General features: G+C 37.2%; 1 protein-coding gene across 1 annotated transcript in view; it reads right to left on the bottom strand.

Annotated features, from left to right (window-relative positions):
* The window catches only part of LOC122808418 (cilia- and flagella-associated protein 70-like), a 165,790-nt gene that overhangs the window by 127,989 nt on the left and 14,203 nt on the right, over window positions 1-23,598 (bottom strand). Inside the window, exon 2 of the mRNA XM_044079381.1 lies at window positions 783-878. Coding sequence (XP_043935316.1) covers window positions 783-857 — 75 coding nt within the window. The 5' untranslated portion in view covers window positions 858-878. The remainder of the gene's footprint in view (window positions 1-782; window positions 879-23,598) is intronic.

Below are 23,598 nucleotides of genomic sequence, written 5' to 3'. Positions count from 1 at the left end.
AATCAACTAAATGCATTGCTGCATCGTGCTTTTGAGATTACGAACATACCTAACTAAAAAAGGCCTTGTGATTGTCTTTGGCATGGGGATCTATTTTAGCCTCAAACATGGCTTTGGTGGATTTTGTTAAGCTCCTGAGCTATTTGTTTCAGTGACAATGGCTCTATCATTCTGGGAGTTACTCTTCTTACATTTGATCAAAATTCTCTTCCTTTTATTGCACAGCTTGTTGACATTATGGTTCCATCATGTGGGTCATTGTGTGGAGGACAGCAACTCTTCTAGGGAGTCATATGTATTTTACGACAAAGATAAAAAAGCAAACTAGTTATACCAATTATCAAATAATTATTTATTTTAAATGAAATACAGAAACTGCCAAAACACAGAATCATTTGTCCTACCCTGGATGCCCGTTACCATTGCACTACAAACTGTTTATACATTCTGTTAACTAAGATAGGGTAAAGTATAACTGTCATGTGCATTACTCTAGAACTGTATCAGCCAGTCATAAATTATCTCAATAGTTTATGCATCTTTCTTATTTATGCAAAATATTCCACTACTATGGAATGACCTTGTGATAATAAATACTAAATAGTAATATAAGGTATATATATATATTTAGTATGTAAAGCATTCATCAAAACATGCATCAGAAATATCCCCAATAATAAAAAATTGGAAAGCTAAGTATAATGATTCCAGCCTTGGAAACATTTTAATTAGTAAATAAAGAAATAAAACAAACAAACAAAAAAAAAAAAAACAATGCTTACCATGTGTCTACCCCGTACCACTGTAATCTGTACAGGTCTTGGTTTTACTTCTACAGGTGCAGCCTGAGCATCCATGTTTTGTGACCACTTTTAAATCTGGCAAACAAAAGCAGAACATGAATGAAAATCCTTTTCAAGTTCTAGACAAATAGCATAATTACAAAACTCTGATTTTATAAAGATAAACAAGGTAATGAAATCGCTATACATCTCAATCAAACTGACAGTGGTATAATTCAGACAAAAGATTTGAAAAATTGGCACTCTAATCTGTATGCATGTGTATTCATACTTATTCATACTCCTATATAAATGTGTGGAATATTACTTATAATTTATAATCAACACAGTTATAATTTCTTTTGCAAGCTTTGCAGAATAAGATCCTTTATATTAATTTCTGTATGCATATTTCAAAAATAGTTATTAAACTCAGGAAATCAAGCAACCTGATTAGCCAACAGGAATCTGCAAACTGGTTCCACATACAACAAAAAGAAATGGCCAAAAAAGAAATGGCTACAAAAGATAAATGTCAAAGTGGCTGCAAGTCAACAACGTGTTGGATTGTGTGCTGAGCAGATGACAGCACACTGCACACCTACACTAATAAGGCACTTGCCTATTTTGCAACTCATGAAATCCTAGGTGAGTGGTAATATCTGTTCAAAACAAATCCAATCATGTGCTATGATAGCAATAACCCACGCCTGGGTGTGGGTAATGCTGGATTTACCCACGGGTTGGTGTGGTTTGGTCACGAGGGCGAAGCCTGAGTGGCCAAACAAAGCCAACCGTGGGTAAATCCAGCATTACCCACACCCAGAAGTGGGTTATTGCTATTATACAATGACATTATTTAAGAAAAAAAATAATTACTTTTCTTAAATAATGGCATTGTATAATGCCTACTTGCTGCCCTTCCGCAGCTGTCTGGTATTCTGCGGCAGTTCTGATGTACTGCGCATGCGTATGCCTATGCAGTACATCAGAGCAGTGGGCAAAAGCAATGGAGAAAGCAAGATCTCCGTTGCTTTTTTAAAGCTGTCTCGCTATGTTAAACCCATTTAACATAGTGAGACAGTTTTGAAAAAAGCAACGAAGAAAGCAAGATCTCTGTTGCTTTTTTAAAGCTGTCTCGCTATGTTAAACTCGTTTAACATAGCGCAACAGTGTGAAGCAATGGAGATCTTGCGTTCTCCGTTGCTGTAAAAAAAGAGTTATAGTAATGGAAAAAGTCCGAGCGACTGGACCTTTTTCCATTACTATAACTCTGATTTACAACGTGCACGCTGACCAATCAGCGTGCACGTTTTTGAATATTAATGGGGGGGGGGTCATTTTATAATGGTTATGTACCTTTTAATCCTAAAGCATTATAAAGTACAGAAATGCTACCTTGGGGTTATGTCACTACAAAACTTAGCTTGCTATACTGCTTCCCTTACCTGTGATTTTCTGTGCATCAGTTTACTCTCTCTGTATTATTGACCTTACCCTATATGCAATATGCAGTGATATTTGCATAATACAAAACAGGAACCTCCTAGTCAGAAACTGCACCTATTAACAAAGCTATGCCACATCAATCCATTCTTGCTCCCCTTCTTCATATTCATTAACAAAATTCCTTGCCACCTTCCCCATCTCCCACTCATCCTATATACAGACAACATTACCATTTGTCAAGTCACTCTCACACCAACATTCATTCCCAATCCCGTTAGTCTTACACGAGCGCCACCAATGGCTCATAAACCATAAACTGCTTTTCAACTCTCCAAGACCAAAATTATACTTTTTGGAACGCCACAGAAAATTCACAAAGCACTTGACTCTTTACCTACATTTGTCTTACACAACCATACCATATAAAGATCTTCCACTTTCAAATATTTAGGATTATAGCTTGATCAGTCTCTAAGCTTCAATTTCCACACAGTGAAAGTAAAAATGAATTCATTCCTCTTCTGGGCAAAACAATCTCTTCTTTTCTATTTCAATCAGTCACAGCAGCCAGGGCTGGCATTAGGTAAAGTGGTGCCCTAGGCAAAAAGTCTCCATGGTGCACCCCTCACACACTAACCTCACTATCCAGATTACTTTTTTCCCTACTTTTTTGTCACAATTTGTCTTACTCTTTAGTTTTTTTTTTTCCTGCAGTTATTCATTCATTCAACATGTTCTATCTAAACAATACTGCACTCTGATAACTGGAGGAAACAATTGCATCAATCCTGTGGTCTGGGAACAGCAATGCCCCAGGAGGTCATGGGGGTTCTAGATGCTATGAGACACATATTAGAGCTTTTAAGTACCCTTTATCATCCAGTGATTGCCTGAACAAAAACCATGATCAAAGAAAGACATTTAGTATTACTCTTCAGCTTTGTTTTTCCTGTATCCTTTTTGCATATCCTAACTAAGAAAGCCTGCCCTGGACTAACTAAATTAAGCTGGGGTCTGCTAAGCATCAGAAACCATGAAGTTATAGATGCTCACAGGTGCATTTTAGAGTTTTTTCCCAACCTTTTGATCCAGTAACAACCTGAACAAAAGTCATGCGTACCGAAAAGAAATTCAATGCTACTTTTTTATTTCAAGGAAGAAATAAGTGGCATCCAAGTTTTAATGCTCTAAGCTGATGAAATACCAGTTCACAATAAACTGAGAAGACAAATGCTTTGAAGATACGTATATTATATCTAGGAATAGTACCTGTCCCCTCACCCCCACCCCCATCAAAATAGGTAAGCCCCTTTCTGTGTATTACCTGTGGTGTTAAATTGGGTAAAATTAAGACATAAAGGCCCCCCAGTCATATTTCAAGCTACTGCTATCATATTTATGCATTCTCAGCCCTACTTTCAAAAGACAGCCATCTTCTGTATACCCTTTTGATGTCATTCTGGGACAAAACAGAAAAAAACTATACAGCATATTTGCTGTCAGACATATATAAACAGCATGCCTATTTACTCTCCCCCAAAAGACAGCCACCTGCATATGGATCAGGTGCTTGACTGTGAGGAAAATGGAAATAAAATTACTACAATAATATTGCCCACTTTTTACTTCTTGAGACAGTACAATACTCCTGTTCAAGCTACAATGACTCTCTGTGCACTACTCTGAAGTTTATGAGGAAAGTTAAACAAATAATGACAACACTGTTCCCAGCCCAGCATAAGATATAGTGGCACCTGAGGTTTGGGAAGTATGTTAAAAAAATAATGATATTGTCCTCAGCTTACCTACCCCCCACAAGTATGGAGAACGTAGGTGTGCATTTATGAGCAGGTTTAGTTTTAGATTAGGTGGGATTCATGGCAGAGGTGATTACTAAGCCCGTGTCAAAATACACTTATACAGCCTTGGTATGTGGGGGCCACCAGCCCTCCAAAATTCTAAAGACCTGGGTATTCTATGATGCATTTATTCCTTATTTTTTGAGATGACTATTAAAATGAGCAAGTGACAACCAGGTCAGTCACTTTAATCCAGACAACCCCCTGCAAGCAGCTATAGCCACGTCTATGTACAATTCAGGCATCTGATTGTGATAAAAGAGGATGATCATATAATGTATTTCACCTTTGTACCATACAGTTGCCTCACATTAAAATATTGCACATTGCTTCACATAATCATATTAGTACTGCAAAAGCAAAATAAGGAAATAGCAGACAAACAACTAGTCATTTTCTTCACAGAAGACAGTCACATCAATTATACCTAGTCTGTCCATGCATATCAGGCGTCCAGCTAAGTAGCCCATCTTACTTCTCACAAATGCACATTAGTCCTACTGAGTGAAATAGTGACTGCTAAAAATAAGCAAATGACAAGAGGGCCATCCATCTGGGTTCATCCACCTAACCCCTAACCCTTAGCCAGCAGTTATAGCCACGATGTCTGATGGCTATGCAATACTATTTCAGCTCTACACATACTTCTCAACTATCCAGAGTTCAACTGAATATCCAGATTTTTGCTTCATATTTTTGCCTGTTCCACTTAAAATGTGTAGTTTTATTGCAAATCAATCAGGATTCAAGTCACTAAAAAATATATATTTGAGTTTCAGACTCTATACCCTTCATAAAATGCATGCTAAAACAAATCCTGTTAATCTAGCAACTTTCTAACTGCAACATTTAAAACATGTCCCTGTTTTTGGGGCTTCCCCTAATAATTTTAGGCTTTGCCCAGATTTCTTGCTAAGAGGTTGACAGGTATGTGCCGACAGTCCATACAAACAATTTGCCATATATTAAATCATTCCAGTCTAAGTTGTTCCACACAAATACCAAAGCCAGATTAATATTGCCAAAAAATCTGGTCAATCACTGCCATCTTCACTGAAAAACACTAACCACACTTCTCTCATAGCACCATTCCTCTCATCTTACTTGTCCATACAAAATAAATCTAAAATATTGCCAGAAATATCTGGTTTATCACTGTCAGCATTATTATAAAATAGATGATAATATTTCTCTCACAAGCACCATACCATTCCTTCCTCTCTGTACACAGTTCTGTAAAATGCTCCTACCTCTTCTCTGTTCCTCGATGTACAAATAATAATAAAAAAAATCTAAACGCCTTCAGTTGCCTTCATGCCTACATTTCAGATAAATGCATAAATATATGTGTGTGTATGCATATCTGTGTGTGTGTCTCTCTCTCTCTATATATATATATATATATATATATATATATATATTATATATATATATATATATATATATATATATAAAAAACAATATACATATATATATATATATATATATATATATACACACACACACACACACACACACACACACACACACACACAGGTTTACTATTATAAAGTCAGCATAGCATTGCACGCCTATGAACTATTCAAACTACAGATGTTCGAATAGTTCATGAGTGTGCCGGCCACGTAATTGAACGGAATATTTGCGAATGGTTTGTGCATTCGCAAATATAACGTTCGGTTATGTACTGGGATCGCGGTACAGTGTGGTAAGGGAAATACATCCCTTTCCTCACTGTAGTGTGATCTCGGAGTTGGAATATATAGTTGGGGGGTGGGGGTGCAGGGGGGCTTGCCCCCCTGCATAAACGGGATGGTAGCTTTCCTAGTTAGGGAGTTACAGGAAGGGTGGGATTGCTGTTAAGTGCCAAAAATGTCGTGTTCGACATTTTCGGCATCAACAGCTGTTTTTCGACATTAGGGCTGTTAGGTGATGTGTACTTTTGGCGAAACACTTTGCTCATAAGTACCTGTTTTTTTTTTTTAACTTTTGAGATTTTAATAGTAAACCATATATATATATATATATATATATATATATATATATATATATATATATTTATGGGTCTACTACCGTAGATCGAAATTACACTATTTTGAAATACGATAGTAGTTTCCCACTAACGTGAAAGTGCACTTCAACGAAAGTGCACTTTAGCGAAAGTCAGTAGAACAAACGAAGGGTTAGGGCTTGGGTAATGGATAGTGGATAGCCCTACTAGCTATCCACTATCCTTAACCCAAGCCCTAACCCTAAGTTCCGTCACTACTGCACCACAGTGCAGGAAATGTCACGTTCAACTTCGTGACAATCGCGAAAGTGCACTTTCATTGAAGTGCACTTTCGCGTTAGTGGGACACTACTATCTTATTTCAAAATAGTGTAATTTTGATCTACGGTAGTAGACCCATATATATATATATATATATATATATATAAATATATAAATATATATATATATATATATATATATATATATATATATATATATATATATATATATTGATGGCCGCAGTGGTGCAGCGGTAGCATTGTTGCCTCACAGCAAGAGGTTCTCCTGTTCGATTCTCGGATAGAATGCGGGGAGTGCCTTCTGTGTGGAGTCTGCATGTCCTCCCTGTGGTTGGGTGGGCATTCGAAAGACGTGTAAATGGGCGTGCCTTTGCTCAAGGTTGAACGTCGAGCTGGTACCTCGGCATTTGTGAAAATCTACTGCCAATCATTAGCGGACCGGAGTTCTGCTGTGGCGACCCCTAACCGGGAAAAGCCGAAAGACAACAACAACAATATATATATATATATATATATATATATATATATATATACATATATACATACATACAAATATATATATATATATATACACACACACACACACACACACACACACACACACACACACACACACACACACACACACACACACATGGGTTCACTTCAGATGATCGAGTTACCAAAAACTCGAAACCCATATGGCCGAGACCATATGATCAAGTTTTTGGAAACTGAGATATCCCCTTTCTTTGCTGTAGTGCGATCTCGGAGTTGGTATATTTAAGTAGGGGGATGTGGGAGTTGCAGGGGGGCTTGCCTCCTGCAGACGTGTTGTTTTAGTGCTGTCTCTTTTGTTTTTTAATTCTCTTTAGATTTTTGAGTTTCCAAAAACTCGATCATATGGTCTCGGCCATATGGGTTTCGAGTTTTTGATAACTCGATCATCTGAAGTGAATCTATATATATATATATATATATATATATATATATATATATATATATGTATACCAAATCAAGAATAAAAGGCAAGCACAGAGAGACCACGTTCCTGTTAAAACATGTAGCATAAAAATAAAAACCTTGGGTACAGGAACGTGAGGGCTTGTAAAACTCAACACTGCTTGTTCGCAAAGTCACAAAAATACTGCATTCCTCTGCAGACACCAGCAAGTAGTACTAAGCAGCAATGGCAAATAAAAAGCAAAACCAGAAAGCAGTCCACAACGTCCAAAACGATAAAAAACCTTCTTTATTGCATGCAGTAGTAAGCGCTTTCACCAGAATGGCTTCCTCAGACTGTAGCAGCATACACATCACACAGTCATTAAATAGCTTCAACAATTAACAACAGGGTGTTGTTCAAACCAATTAATTAAACAATAAAATATTCATGAAGCTTCCACTATGAAAACATCCATTATGAAACATAGATAAAACAACAGTTAAAAACAAGCAAAAGTGACTGTTCAAAAATAATAAAATATATTATATATATTATTTTGTATTTAATTTTATTTATTCACAGCTTTACCTAACTTCCTTCTTTTCAAAAAAGGTTGTAGACTAACTTTATCATTCAACCCAGGGGTTGCATCAGCTCTGCACCTTATAATCCATCTGAGTTCCATCTCAAGTGCATAGGCTTCCACATCCCTACCCCTCATAGCGTCATGAATAATCTGTAAGACAAAAAAGGTAAAGGAATGTGTAGTCCCTGCCTGTATCTGATGTTTCGCTAGTGCATTAGTGATATCACCTATTCTCATTTTATAAAGATGTTCCCTAATTCTCAACCTCAACTGCCTATTAGTTTTGCCAATATAAAACGCTTGGCAGGCAATGCAACTAGCGAGATAAATCACATTTACTGACCTACAATTAGTCCCTGCGGAAAAAGAAAAGATTTGTCCAGTGACAGGCTGTTCAAATATATTACTATTGTTAATAAAACTACACTGATTACAACTACCACATGCAACCATATTAAAATTCGACGTCATGTACCTCACACCTTCCTTATGACACAACATACTTTTCAAGTTCATCTTATTCTTGTATGTGTATCTAGGTCTTATTCCTACTAATTTAGAAACATCTTCATCTACAGTGAGCACATCCCAATATTTTTCTATAATATATTTTATATTGGTTACATCACTAGTATAATAAATAGGTACATTCACTGTAACATTCGCCTTATGTGCCTGTCCTTGAGTAACTAACTCCTCGGCCTTAAAATTACTAGAGAAATAAGGGCAGGCTCTAGTTCCTCTCAGACTATATGTGTCAGTCAAAGCCCTGTTTATTTCCGCATCCTTATAAGACCTCTTCAAAAACATGGTTCTTAAATTCTCAGCTTCAACCATAAAGCCACTATCAGAGGGATTCAGTCGGGACGCCCTCATGGTCTGCCCCTTTACAACATTTTCAAATACATGTAGTGGATGCATGCTTGTTCTATGGAGCAGAGTATTTTTATAACACATTTTCCTATGTACCGATGTATTAACTAGTCCATTGTCTAATCTAATAACATCTACATCCAAAAAAGAAATATAACTCCTTGAATAACTCATGGTAAATTTAAGATAACTAATAGTGCTATCTATAAAGCTCTTGAACTGTAGTAACTGTTCCTCATTACCATCCCAAATTATAAAGAGGTCATCCACGAACCTCTTATAAAAAGGGACATATTGCTTAAATTCAGAACTGGGGAGCAATACTGCATTCTCCCATTCAGGCATAACAACGTTGGCGTAGCTATTGGCACATGACGTGCCCATAGCTACGCCATCATTCTGGATAAATAACTCTTTTGCAAAAACAAACACGTTGTTATCCAAAATAATTTCCAGGAACAGAGCTATTAACTCAATCAAACTATTGTCCATGGTCGTGTATTTCTTCAAATATTCCTGTACACTTTCAACTCCACTACCATTAGGGATCATAGTAAATAAACTGACTACATCCAAAGTAACCAAGAAATATTCTTTCCTTTCATCAAACTTAGTCATGCATTCATACAAACTAACTAAAAACTGTTTGCTATCTTTTAAAATATTAACATTAGCTTCAACTACTGGTCTAAGATGTCGTTCAACGAACAATGAGAAAGGTTGTGTTAACCACCCTGTCCTGACACTATCGGTCTCATCGGGGGATTATGTAGGTTTTTATGAACCTTCGGGAGGCCTTTCAAAACAGGTATAAGTGGATTATTAACCCTCAGAAACCTGAAAAGGTCCTTATCTATGACACCACTTTTATACAGGTCATCTATCGTGTCGTATACCGAATACTTTATTCCTCACTTCATCCATGTTCAATTTGGAATAAAATCTAGTATCACTCAGGAAATCATAAACACTCTTATAATAACCTTCTGTACTCATCACTACGATGGGACCTCCCTTGTCAGCAGGAGTTATTACTATAGAATCATCTCTCTTCAAATCACACAAAGCTTGTCTCTGTTTGTATGTCAAATTCTTCTTCTTCCTCTTATTCTTAACATTGTGACTACTATAGTATATATGTAAATCTTGTTCTACTAATTTAGTATATGTCTCTAAAACAGGGTTCAAAATAGGTACATACGTACTCACTGGTTTAAATCCAGTCCTAGTACTACCTATATTAGGACTGCTCTCACAGATACCATAATCAAGTTTCAATTGGACATTCCTAGTAAACATTTTGACATCAATCACTGTGTCTGTAATATCACTAAACTTACTGGGTATGAAAGTTAGACCCTTATTAAGTACATATTCCTCCTCTCTACTTAACATCCTGCTGGATATCACAATCGATTCTCCTTCGTAGCCCACATTTTCTTTATAGTTGGGCCAACATGTTCTGTTTCCACTACTTTTCTTTTCTGGCGACCTCTGCTCATAGAGCGTGTTCTCCCCCTGAAATGAGGAGACTATATTGGGAAAGGGATATCCCTTAGATTAATGTTATCATTCCCTTCTTTGTTAATACTATTGTTAGTAGTTTTCTTCCTAACAACTAAATCTTCAGCTCTCACTGATCGAGTACTCTGATTAATTGTCTCAACATTAGAGGAAACCAGAGTATCAGAATGTGTATTCCTATTCACAGTAACTACAGATGGATACAAATTCACATTATTAATCGATTCAACAGCAGGGACAGGAGCTTCCCCCACCCCCAAATCATTCACACATTTATTTACATCAGTCAATCTATCACTGTTACTGTTGTTAATTGTTGAAGCTATTTAATGACTGTGTGATGTGTATGCTGCTACAGTCTGAGGAAGCCATTCTGGTGAAAGCGCTTACTACTGCATGCAATAAAGAAGGTTTTTTATCATTTTGGACGTTGTGGACTGCTTTCTGGTTTTGCTTTTTATTTGCCATTGCTGCTTAGTACTACTTGCTGGTGTCTGCAGAGGAATGCTGTATTTTTGTGACTTTGCGAACAAGCAGTGTTGAGTTTTACAAGCTCTCACGTTCCTGTACCCTAGGTTTTTATTTTTATGCTACATGTTTTAACAGGAACGTGGTCTCTCTGTGCTTGCCTTTTATTCTTGATTTGGTTTATTTCCTGTTTGTGGTCTTGCACGGTGAGCATGGCTTGTACTGGAGGAGATGAAATTGAATTAGCGTACATACCTGACGTCAATGACACTGTTCGACGGAAGCTAGGAAGATTCAATGACTGTGTGGCTGGTAAGGAGAATGTCCTGCTAATGTTTGAGCCGGAAGATACACGTGGATCCAAAACGGATAACGTAGATGACCTGGTGGTCCTAGCCGAAGAATTGGATACTTTGGAAGCACAATTTGTTAAATTAAAGAGACTACAACTACAGAGACACCACTTTGAGGCTTGCCTCAAAAAACGGATAATTCCTAGGGGGCTGAGAGTACTTAAAATGCCAACTTCAGGTAACTTTTCCTGATTTGTTGTTACAATGGCAAAAATTAAACATGGACTTAAGCTTTAATTATATGAAGCTACTGATAGAGTATCATACACCAGAGGAAGAAGCGTTACGTGAGAGAGTGGTTCATTTGCATGGGTCCATCACTTCGAAGTATTCTTCTTCGAAGGCCAGTGCTGGCATGGATAGACTCATGGAGAATGTGTTACTTTATGAGAAACGTTTACTTGATCAGAAAAAGCAGAAGATTGAGAGAGATGTACATGATTTTAAAAACGGCCAAGTCTTTACTTGGCCGAGGACAATGTCGGTGAGAACTGAAGGAAAGAACTTTTCAACTAATGTTAATGCAACTAATAAGACTGTTTCACATAGTATTGACTCAAACAGTAACAGTGATAGATTGACTGATGTAAATAAATGTGTGAATGATTTGGGGGTGGGGGAAGCTCCTGTCCTTGCTGTTGAATCGATTAATAATGTGAATTTGTATCCATCTGTAGTTACTGTGAATAGGAATACACATTCTGATACTCTGGTTTCCTCTAATGTTGAGACAATTAATCAGAGTACTCGATCAGTGAGAGCTGATGATTTAGTTGTTAGGAAGAAAACTACTAACAATAGTATTAACAAAGAAGGGAATGATAACATTAATCTAAGGGATATCCCTTTCCCAATACAGTCTCCTCGTTTCAGGGGGAGAACACGCTCTATGAGCAGAGGTCGCCAGAAAAGAAAAGTAGTGGAAACAGAACATGTTGGCCCAACTATAAAGAAAATGTGGGCTACGAAGGAGAATCGATTGTGATTAACTTATCCAGCAGGATGTTAAGTAGAGAGGAGGAATATGTACTTAATAAGGGTCTAACTTTCATACCCAGTAAGTTTAGTGATATTACAGACACAGTGATTGATGTCAAAATGTTTACTAGGAATGTCCAATTGAAACTTGATTATGGTATCTGTGAGAGCAGTCCTAATATAGGTAGTACTAGGACTGGATTTAAACCAGTGAGTACGTATGTACCTATTTTGAACCCTGTTTTAGAGACATATACTAAATTAGTAGAACAAGATTTACATATATACTATAGTAGTCACAATGTTAAGAATAAGAGGAAGAAGAATAATTTGACATACAAACAGAGACAAGCTTTGTGTGATTTGAAGAGAGATGATTCTATAGTAATAACTCCTGCTGACAAGGGAGGTCTCATCATAGTGATGAGTACAGAAGGTTATTATAAGAGTGTTTATGATTTCCTGAGTGATACTAGATTTTATTCCAAATTGAACATGGATGAAGTGAGGAATAAAGTATTCCGGGTATACGACACGATAGATGACCTGTATAAAAGTGGTGTCATAGATAAGGACCTTTTCAGGTTTCTGAGGGTTAATAATCCACTTATACCTGTTTTGAAAGGCCTCCCGAAGGTTCATAAAAACCTACATAATCCCCCGATGAGACCGATAGTGTCAGGACAGGGGTGGTTAACACAACCTTTCTCATTGTTCGTTGGAACGACATCTTAGACCAGTAGTTGAAGCTAATGTTAATATTTTAAAAGATAGCAAACAGTTTTTAGTTAGTTTGTATGAATGCATGACTAAGTTTGATGAAAGGAAAGAATATTTCTTGGTTACTTTGGATGTAGTCAGTTTATTTACTATGATCCCTAATGGTAGTGGAGTTGAAAGTGTACAGGAATATTTGAAGAAATACACGACCATGGACAATAGTTTGATTGAGTTAATAGCTCTGTTCCTGGAAATTATTTTGGATAACAACGTGTTTGTTTTTGCAAAAGAGTTATTTATCCAGAATGATGGCGTAGCTATGGGCACGTCATGTGCCAATAGCTACGCTAACGTTGTTATGGCAGAATGGGAGAATGCAGTATTGCTCCCCAGTTCTGAATTTAAGCAATATGTCCCTTTTTATAAGAGGTTCGTGGATGACCTCTTTTTAATTTGGGATGGTAATGAGGAACAGTTACTACAGTTCAAGAGCTTTATAGATAGCACTATTAGTTATCTTAAATTTACCATGAGTTATTCAAGGAGTTATATTTCTTTTTTGGATGTAGATGTTATTAGATTAGACAATGGACTAGTTAATACATCGGTACATAGGAAAATGTGTTATAAAAATACTCTGCTCCATAGAACAAGCATGCATCCACTACATGTATTTGAAAATGTTGTAAAGGGGCAGACCATGAGGGCGTCCCGACTGAATCCCTCTGATAGTGGCTTTATGGTTGAAGCTGAGAATTTAAGAACCATGTTTTTGAAGAGGTCTTATAAGGATGCGGAAATAAACAGGGCTTTGACTGACACATATAGTCTGAGAGGAACTAGAGCCTGCCCTTATTTCTCTAGTAATTTTAAGGCCGAGGAGTTAGTTACTCAAGGACAGGCACATAAGGCGAATGTTACAGTGAATGTACCTATTTATTATACTAGTGATGTAACCAATATAAAATATATTATAGAAAAATATTGAAATGTGCTCACTGTAGATGAAGATGTTTCTAATTTAGTAGGAATAAGACCTAGATACACATACAAGAATAAGATGAACTTGAAAAGTATGTTGTGTCATAAGGAAGGTGTGAGGTACATGACGTCGAATTTTAATACGGTTGCATGTGGTAGTTGTAATCAGTGTAGTTTTATTAACAATAGTAATATATTTGAACAGCCTGTCACTGGACAAATCTTTTCTTTTTCCACAGGGACTAATTGTAGGTCAGTAAATGTGATTTATCTCGCTAGTTGCACTGCCTGCCAAGCGTTTTATATTGGCAAAACTAATAGGCAGTTGAGGTTGAGAATTAGGGAACATCTTTATAAAATGAGAATAGGTGATATCACTAATGCACTAACGAAACATCAGATACAGGCAGGGACTACACATTCCTTTACCTTTTTTGTCTTACAAATTATTCATGACACTATGAGGGGGTGGGGATGTGGAAGCCTATACACTTGAGATGGAACTCAGATGGATTATAAGGTGCAGAGCTGATTCAACCCCTGGGTTGAATGATAAAGTTAGTCTACAACCTTTTTTGAAAAGAAGGAAGTTAGATAAAGCTGTGAATAAATAAAATTAAATACAAAATAATATATATAATATATTTTATTATTTTTGAACAGTCACTTTTGCTTGTTTTTAACTGTTGTTTTATCTATGTTTCATAATGGATGTTTTCATAGTGGAAGCTTCATGAATATTTTATTGTTTAATTAATTGGTTTGAACAACACCCTGTTGTTAATTGTTGAAGCTATTTAATGACTGTGTGATGTGTATGCTGCTACAGTCTGAGGAAGCCATTCTGGTGAAAGCGCTTACTACTGCATGCAATAAAGAAGGGTTTTTATCGTTTTGGACGTTGCGGACTGCTTTCTGGTTTTGCTTTTTATTTGCCATTGCTGCTTAGTACTACTTGCTGGTGTCTGCAGAGGAATGCAGTATTTTTGTGACTTTGCGAACAAGCAGTGTTGAGTTTTACAAGCCCTCACGTTCCTGTACCCAAGGTTTTTATATATATATATATATATATATATATATATATATATATATATGCATATACACACACACACACACACACACACACACACTCATATACATATACACACACACACACACACACACACACACACACACACACACACACAGAGAAAGAGAGAGAGAGAGAGAGACAGACAAAACACACACATATACATATATATATATATACATATATATATATATATATATATATATATATATATATATATATATATACATACACACACACATATACATATGTACATACATAGAGTACATACATATAAAAATAAATATATATATATATGTATACTATAATTAAACAAAACACCCAAATATTAGTGTTTGCGCAGTCAACTACAAAATGTCACTTTGCAAATGCCAACAGACTACCTCGCATGCACTGATCAACAATCCCAGCACATGACAACTTTGAATTAAAATATTATAATAAAACAACTTGTTTTGCAGAAGGGCAAAGTCCCCTGTATCCCCATTTCACAGGCTGTGCCCCCTACCCCCTGCTAATTATATACAGTAACTCCAAACTTGCACAGTCTTGGGTAAAGTGAGCACACCTGTTGACCATCTGTTCAGCTGATTGAATTTTGTCGGCTAAACAGATGTCAATTAAAGGTAGAGTCAACCAATTTCAGTTGACCCATATGCATATCCAGTAGATCTATATTATATACATATATATATATATATATATATATATATATATATACACACACACACACACACACACACACACACACACACACACACACACACACACACACTTCAGAAACTCGACATGCCAGTAGAACGATTTTCATAACACAGATACGACAAAGTCGAATACTCATAAGGCTAACAATCTGCATCAACAACTCTCAACAAAAACGACCCTATAAAATGCAACTTACCTCTCATGTAATGCATAAACAAAACCAACAACTCATCCTATCTAAATATTGCCCTATCACTTTAAATCTATATAACAGCTACCTAACTCTACACTAACCCCCCCCCCACCAACCAATACCCGCGTACTCATAAAAAATCCCATTGAATATTCATGAAAATATCTACACCACCCACATGACTATTCAGGGGAGATTTGTGAAACCAATATTTACAATCATTTTAATTTTAATGTTTACGTTTGTCCAGAGGGCGGCACCCCCCAAACTCCCTGCAAATTAAATATAACAACTCCAAGACTGCACTGCAGTGCAGAAATGAGTATATTTCCTGTTCCGCTCAGCTCAGGTCAGCAGTAGTTGGCATTGTAACTGTCCAGTCTTGTGGAAGACGTTAAAATGAAGTTTCACTCATCTGAAACTTGTTGTCTCAATGTTATGAAAGTCGATCTACTGGCATTTTGTTCTTCTAAAGTAAGTATATATATATATATATATATATATATATATATATATATATATATATGGGTCTATATTAGAACATCAAAAATTTAATAGTTCCAATCACTAAAGGTCAACCTTTATTGATCGAGCTATTAAAATTTCTTATGTTCGTAAAAATAAATTAAAAAAAAAAGAAAATGTAAAGGGTGTAGGCAGGGGGGCAAGCCCCCCCTGCACTCCCCCACCCCCCCGCTACTTAAATATACCAACTCCGAGACTGCACTACATTGAAGTAAACGGAAATGTCCCCTTACGGAGATTTCCGTTTACCCGTTCGATGTTCTGCACTTTCGCTATTCTCGTGTCGACAATGTCGAATTCTACATTGTCGGCTATCAAGAATATAATATAGACCAATATATGGCTCGCAAAGGCAGTTAGCTTAGTACTAATCTATGAACCTATGAACCTATGATGCTGTAAGCTGAAGTACGGTTTTGTTATTTGTGTATATCTTTCATTGTTAAGCTAGATGTAAAAATACCTCGTATGCATTAAACGAATGTCGTAACAGCAGAACTGATCTCTGTGTCTTAATTGAGTAAAGGTATAGACTACCTGAATAGTGTACTGCAACTTTAAATTTTACAGTGGCTAGACCAGTCCAATCAAAAACACTGGGGAGGTGACCTGCAGAGGTGCCTCTCACAGTGCGACATTCCAGCACAGACCTTTTTAGACTCGACTGTTCTCTTCTAAAAACTTTGTCTATTGACTGGAGGACAAACACTGCAGCATAGTACGGGGCAGTACAGAAATTCTCCTTCAGACAGTTGGTGATATACGAGGTCCAAATTCTCCACTGCCAACAATTTGTTTCACCAGCATATAGTGAAAGACAGCAGAGAATTCTCCCACAACTGATCTCAGTGTCAAGACTGACCACCTTGTTCTGAACATTTGTGGTAAATATTTTGTTCCATTTTTCTATTAACAATGAATGCAATTATTGAAAATGCCAAGAAGTGCACCAAATCTTTTACTGTTGATGTATCTCAATCCTATGTAGTTGTGTTGAATTATTTACAGACATGGTATGATCAGCATATTAGCACTTGTAAATCTTTACTTAGGAAAACTGACAACCTTGCATTATGCAAATAGATTGCAACCTTTGATTGGTATGTGCGTAAGGTAAAGGTGTCACAAAATATTCAGAAATGTGCCATTTGTAATGATTTAAATGTTGTTTTTTGTATGCCTTGTCATAAACGTATTGTACAAAACCTGGAACACAACTAGGATAAAGTAATGTTTGAAGCACAGACAATGGTTCCTGTTTCTATATATCCTGTTGCAAAAGATTTATTAAAGGGTGATGTAAATGTCAAAGAGTTTAAAGATTGGATTGCTAAAGTTAGCAACCAGCAATATCTAGATTGGGTTGACAGGGTGGCCTAATGATTGAGGTGTTTGCCTTACAAACACAAACAAACACAAGGTGCAGGGTTTGAGTCTCACAAGGGATAATTGTCTAGGCTTAAAATGGCTCGCAAGGGCAGTTAGCCTAGTACTAATCTATGAATCTTGACCTCATGGGTCACTTTCAGACGTACTGTGATAAATGGAATGCGTCTGGTAAAATGCATGCTGATACTGCTGAATGTACAAAAGAATTTTCTCAGTTTTTGAAAGACTCACAGACTGAAATGAAGACCTTTACAAAAACTGTTCTTGAAAAAGGCAGTAAAGCTATAGGTATGCTAGAAGGATTAATGGATAAGATTGTTCATTTGCAAGAAACATATGGCAAGCAATTGGCTGACGCACAGCATGAAGTAACTGTTGCAAGACAGGAAATAAACACATTACAAGCTCAATTAGATAAACAGGAAACTGAAGCTGCTAGAGCAGCAGATTTAGCTAATCAAGATTTTTTAAGATTACAAACTTTGTTAGAAAAATATCAACATAAAGCACTAGAAACTACTGTTACCAGTCATCATAGACTCAGCTGTTTTTTCTGCTAAAGTTTATCATCAGTCTAGAATGTTAGAAACTCTCCCTAAGTGGGATGAACAGAAGGGTATTTTTAATAACATGATTGCACTTGAAGCTTGGGTTCTTAAAACTGTAGGCACAGTATGGAAGGATACACTTGAGCGTTGCTTCTGAAATTTTATCCATCAGCATTTTATGGTTTATATTCAGCAAAAGCAGTATCCAATACAAGATAAACACTTAAGAATGACAGCAGTATTGTTACCATACACTAGAGGGCAATCTCTCACACCAACACTTTTAGATCAGTTTCAAATGACAGTCTGTGATTCCCTTTACCAGCTGGCATATATGCTAGATAATGGCAGTGATGAAAAAGATTTGAAAGATGACAATTTTCAAAAAGCTGTTATGCTCTCCTTTTGAGACCATTTGAAAAGTGTCCCAGGGGATAATAAACTTATTTATGAGGAATCTTCAAATACACTCACAGAGTTAGCAGATAAATTGCTGAGAGCATGTATTATGTGTAAAGATAATGCTATTCATAAGCAGAAGATTTACACTCCCTGTTCTGCACCCATTGTTAGTGAAGTAAGGGGAAGGGGGCTTGGGAGATGGATTAATCAGGGACAGCAAGGCCCACAGCAGGTAACAGGACAATCTTATCAAGGGCAAGTTATACAAGGGCAACAACGGGCAGCACCAGCTCCCCCAGCCACTCAGTTAGCTTCTCAAATTACTCAATCTGTAGAGGGTCCTCCAAAGAGACAACCTATTTGTTACTCCTGTAAACAGGTGGGTCATACTAAAAATGATTGTAAATATTATCGCAGTGAAAAATTTTGATAAGCCATGTGTACCACGACAGCACAGGTAATGCAGCCAGAAGTACAAACACAGCAGTACACTTCGCAGCGATATGTGACAGAGGGTAATAGGGGACTACAGCAGCAACCCCTATATACCACAAACACTCAACAGTCAGTATTCCCAGTACAGCAAAGGGATGGTGCGACACCTAGTGTCAATGTACAAGGTAATATTGTTAGCACAAAGGATACAACTGTTCCATCTGACTTAGTTCCTGAGGGTCCAGTAAATCCTAATTATCAGCAGCAAATAGTCTTGCATCATGAACTTAATCGATCTTCTTATGACTGTGAAGAAGTCAAGGAAACCCTGCAGTTATGTCCTTTGCAGTCCACTACCACTGATGATTCGGGGTGGGAAGTAGATGCACTATAGGGGTGTGACCCCCCCCCCCCCATCCAAGTCTCTTTCTTGACTAACTTCAAGAAGGGGAAAGATGGATGATCACTTATCAATATTTGGGTAGAGGGAAACCTGTGGGAAGATGTTCTTCTAGATACAGAAGAGGCTGTCTCAGTGACAGATAAGCATTTGCCTCTTGACTTGTCTAAACGTACATGTATTTTAGGTTTTAATGGCTCTGAATGTCTAGCCATAGGCAGTAAACCTGTGCAAGTACAATTCTCCCATCAAAGGGAACCAGTGAAAGGGGTATTTTTGATGCATAATTCTTGCACTTCCACAATCTTGAGAATGGATATATTGTCCAAAATGGGAATTGTCATAGACCTTCCTAATGGCATTATATGGCAAGGACAAGGTCCCATGTTGTGTATGATTGAGGCAATACATGTATCAAACAGTTCTGAAAAGGGCCGTACTGTCAGCCCTACTGAAAATGAAGTATGGTCAAAGGTAAAACAGTTCCCTGCGTTGTGGTGTCAAGAGCCCACAGATTGCAGGAAGCTACAGGAAGCAGTTTCTGTAGGTAGTGATGAAGATTTTATTCCACAGTTTCAAAAATAGTATCCAATTCCAAAGGAAGTAGAAACAGACATGCAAAACTGCATACAATGATGGCTTGAAGTGGGAATAATTCAAAAGGGAAATAGCCCTACAAATTCACCCATATGGCCAGTTAAAAAGAAAGATGGCACTTACCGACTGATTATTGATTTACGAAAAGTGAACCAATTCATGACTCCCTGGGCTCATCTGATTCCAGGGGTCCCACAGCTAGCAGCAAGAATAAAACCACCAAATCAGTGGTTTACAGTCATAGACTTAGCTAATGGTTTCTTTGGAGTACCATTGCAGGAAAAAGATTGGCAAAGGTTTGCCTTTACTTTTCAAAATGAACAGTATGTCATGATGCGGTTACCGCACGGGTTTCAAAACAGTCCAGTTATATTTCACCAAATAGTTGGATGAATACTACAAGGTCTAGAATCTGATGATTCCGTACTGCAATACATTGATGACATACTAGTACAGTCTGAAACAAAAGAACAGCATTTAGCTACAGTAATACAGGTCCTTCAAACACTGCAGGAGGCAGGGTTTAAAGTTAAAAGTGAAAAAGTACAATTCATGTCATTTGAAGTAAAATTTCTAGGTACTATTTTATGCCCTTCTGGTTGTACTCCTTGTTCAGAGAGGGTGCAGGGAATTTTGCAAATGGATAAACAGGTTACCATTCTGGATTTGCATAAATTTCTAGGTATTATGAATTATAATCGGGAATTCATAGAGGATTATGCCAGCATGGCAGTTCCTCTGTATAACATGTTTTCTAGCCAGAAAGAATTACCCTTTCTGGAGTGGGGGCCAAATACGGCTTTTTGTGATTTAAAGGCAGCATTGGCCAAGGCTACAGAATTAGTAGCTCCAAGTCTAACATGTCCCTTTGTATTACAGGCAGCAGCTGGACCCAATGCACTCTCTGTTGTGCTTTTACAGGAGTGGCCTCAGGTCTCTGATGCTAGAATGGAAAAGACTTTACGCCCCATTACATTCTTCAGTAGAAAGATGACACATGTTGAGAAGGGATATCACCTGTGCATTCAGCAACTTTTGACCATTTACTGGGGTTTAAAACAAACTGAATATTTAACAGCTTTTTCCAAAGACATTATAGTACAGACACCACATTATGTCATACAGGCTTTGGTAAATGAGACTCAGTTAAATAAACTGATTGATGATGTCAGCCAAGCAGTGTTTGCAAAATGGTTGGCATTATTTAGTGTCAAGCAAGTTACAATAAAGGCAGGAGATAAGTATTACTTATCTAACTTCATGGGATATGAAGGAAAGTGACACAAATGTATTAGGCACATTTCAAATCCAGAAAAGCCCATTCTGTCTCCTGATTTTCAGGAAGACAGGTCATCCGTCTTTGTTGATGGTGCTCAATGTTGGGACAGTTGACAATATCAGACTGGATTTGCAGTAGTACCAGAAAACCCTTCTATGGGACAACCGACTCTGATTCAGTTACCAGGTTACGTCTGCTCAGCGAGCTGAACTGGAAGCAGTTCTTTATGTGTTACAGCATTTTCCACCTGTCAATATTTTTTAAGACAGTGCATACATAGTTAATTCTCTGTGGCTACATATGTCTACATGGGCAAGGAGAGGGTTTGTTGATAATATAGGCAAACCACTCAAGAATGCTTCTGTGTTACAGACTATTTGGAATTTGGTTCGTAGTCAGTCCCTTGTGGGTTGCTACAGTATCTTAAAGGTAAAAATCTCATCAAAAAGCTACAAATTAACTTTTTCAGTTAAATAGCTATGCTAATCAGATGGCAGAAAAGGCAGCCAAGAAAGGAATACAACTGTATCCTACAGAACACCTTTCTGGTGTACCAGATAAAACCATTGCAGTACATGCCATACAGACAATTTCAGCTCAGAATTTGCAGCAGGATTTGCTGCAGATCCAAACTAAGTTTGGACTGCAGGAAGAGTTAGAAAAATCTACTCTTGTAAGAGAAAGTCCAGGTTAATATTATGCGAAATGTTTTGAAGATGGTGCTAGTCTTCCTTATATACCATACCAACAGGCACGACAGTTAGTGAAATTTAATCATCAGGTATTGGGACATTTGGGTACACAAAAGTTATGGCCCATTATAAAGAACAAGTACTGGCATCCACAGTTAAAGAAAATCTGTGATTTAGTGCATGCTGAATGCTTAATATGTTTGCAGGTTAATGCTCAATTGAAAAAGCCACAGTTACTAAGGGTAACTCCAGCGGATGGACCTTGGTATGCCATCCAAATTGACTTTGCAGGTCCATTACCCCCAGCTAAAGGTGGGTACAGTATCTTCTATCTTCTAATGGTAGTTGATGTTTTTTTCAAAATGGGTAGAAGCAATTCCTACCAAAACAATGATGGCTAAGGCTATAGCAGAAGCCTTACGGAAAAAATTTTTTGTCATTGGGGATGGCCACAAGTTATCGAATCTGATAACGGGCCACAATTTGTCAGTAAACTGATGAAAGCTTTGTGTGATTTGCTTGGTATCCAGCAACAATTTCATGTTCCTTACCATCCTCAGTCCAACGGGATTGTTGAAAGAATGAACAGGACTCTTAAGAAAAGCCTTACGAAAGCCTGCTTGGAAAAAGTTGTAAATTGCGTAAAACATTTGCCTGGAATCTTGCTGGGTGTCAAAGCAACTCCACACAGTAAAACAGGAATTTTACCTTTTAAAGTCATGACAGGCAGGAAAATGCCTGTACAATTGCCATTTGATCATACTGTTAGTACAAACAGACCATTATTAGAAATTGCACAGCATCAACAATGGACAAAGGATATTTCTAAATTGTGTCAAAGTTTATCAGAAATGCAAGCGTTCAAATTACGGTCAAAGGATCCTGTTATGCCAGAAGAAAACCTTCCCTCTGGGACACAGGTCTTAGTCAAGACGTTCCAGACGGACGGTCCATGGGATAGTAATTGGCAAGGACCCTTTGAAATAATTGCTCAATTAGGACCTCTAGTGTGCAAAGCTAAGGGAAAGAAGAAAAGCAAAATAATTCTTGTTCAGAGATCAGTTGAAAGTCATTAAGTGACTTCATATTTTGTGTTTTTTCCTAGACTCACAGTAAATGCCAAGTCTGAAGCAGTTGAAGAAGCATTAATCAGAACAACTTTTTAAGTTGATACTGGTTACGTGGAAAGGTTATATTATTGTGAAATGCAAGTTTGGAAAATACACAATGACAATAATACTCTAAAGCTAGGTTGGCGTGAATGCTCAAAAATAAATCTTTTTTGTGGGCAAAGATAGCAGAACCATTTTACTTGTCCGTCTAATGGTAACTGTACTTTTGGGTATATAATAGTTCCCAGTAACGTTACCTTTTGGTCCGTGGTTATGGGTCATTTTTACATTCGACCAAATAGTCCTAAGGTAACCCTTGAATTTGATTCTAAAGTTTCTATTAAATGTTGAAAATGTCCTATATTTTATTTGGAAAAAGAAGAAAACCCAAAGAAATATCTACCATCTACACAATGGCTAGTCTTATGTGAAGGAACGTGGTAATCATACCATACAGGAAAT

The sequence above is a fragment of the Protopterus annectens genome, chromosome 8.part0 (genome assembly GCF_019279795.1).
Source record: "Protopterus annectens isolate FY-2018-M chromosome 8.part0, PAN1.0, whole genome shotgun sequence".
NCBI lineage: Eukaryota > Metazoa > Chordata > Ceratodontiformes > Protopteridae > Protopterus > Protopterus annectens.
This window is presented reverse-complemented; position numbering and strand designations above follow the sequence as displayed.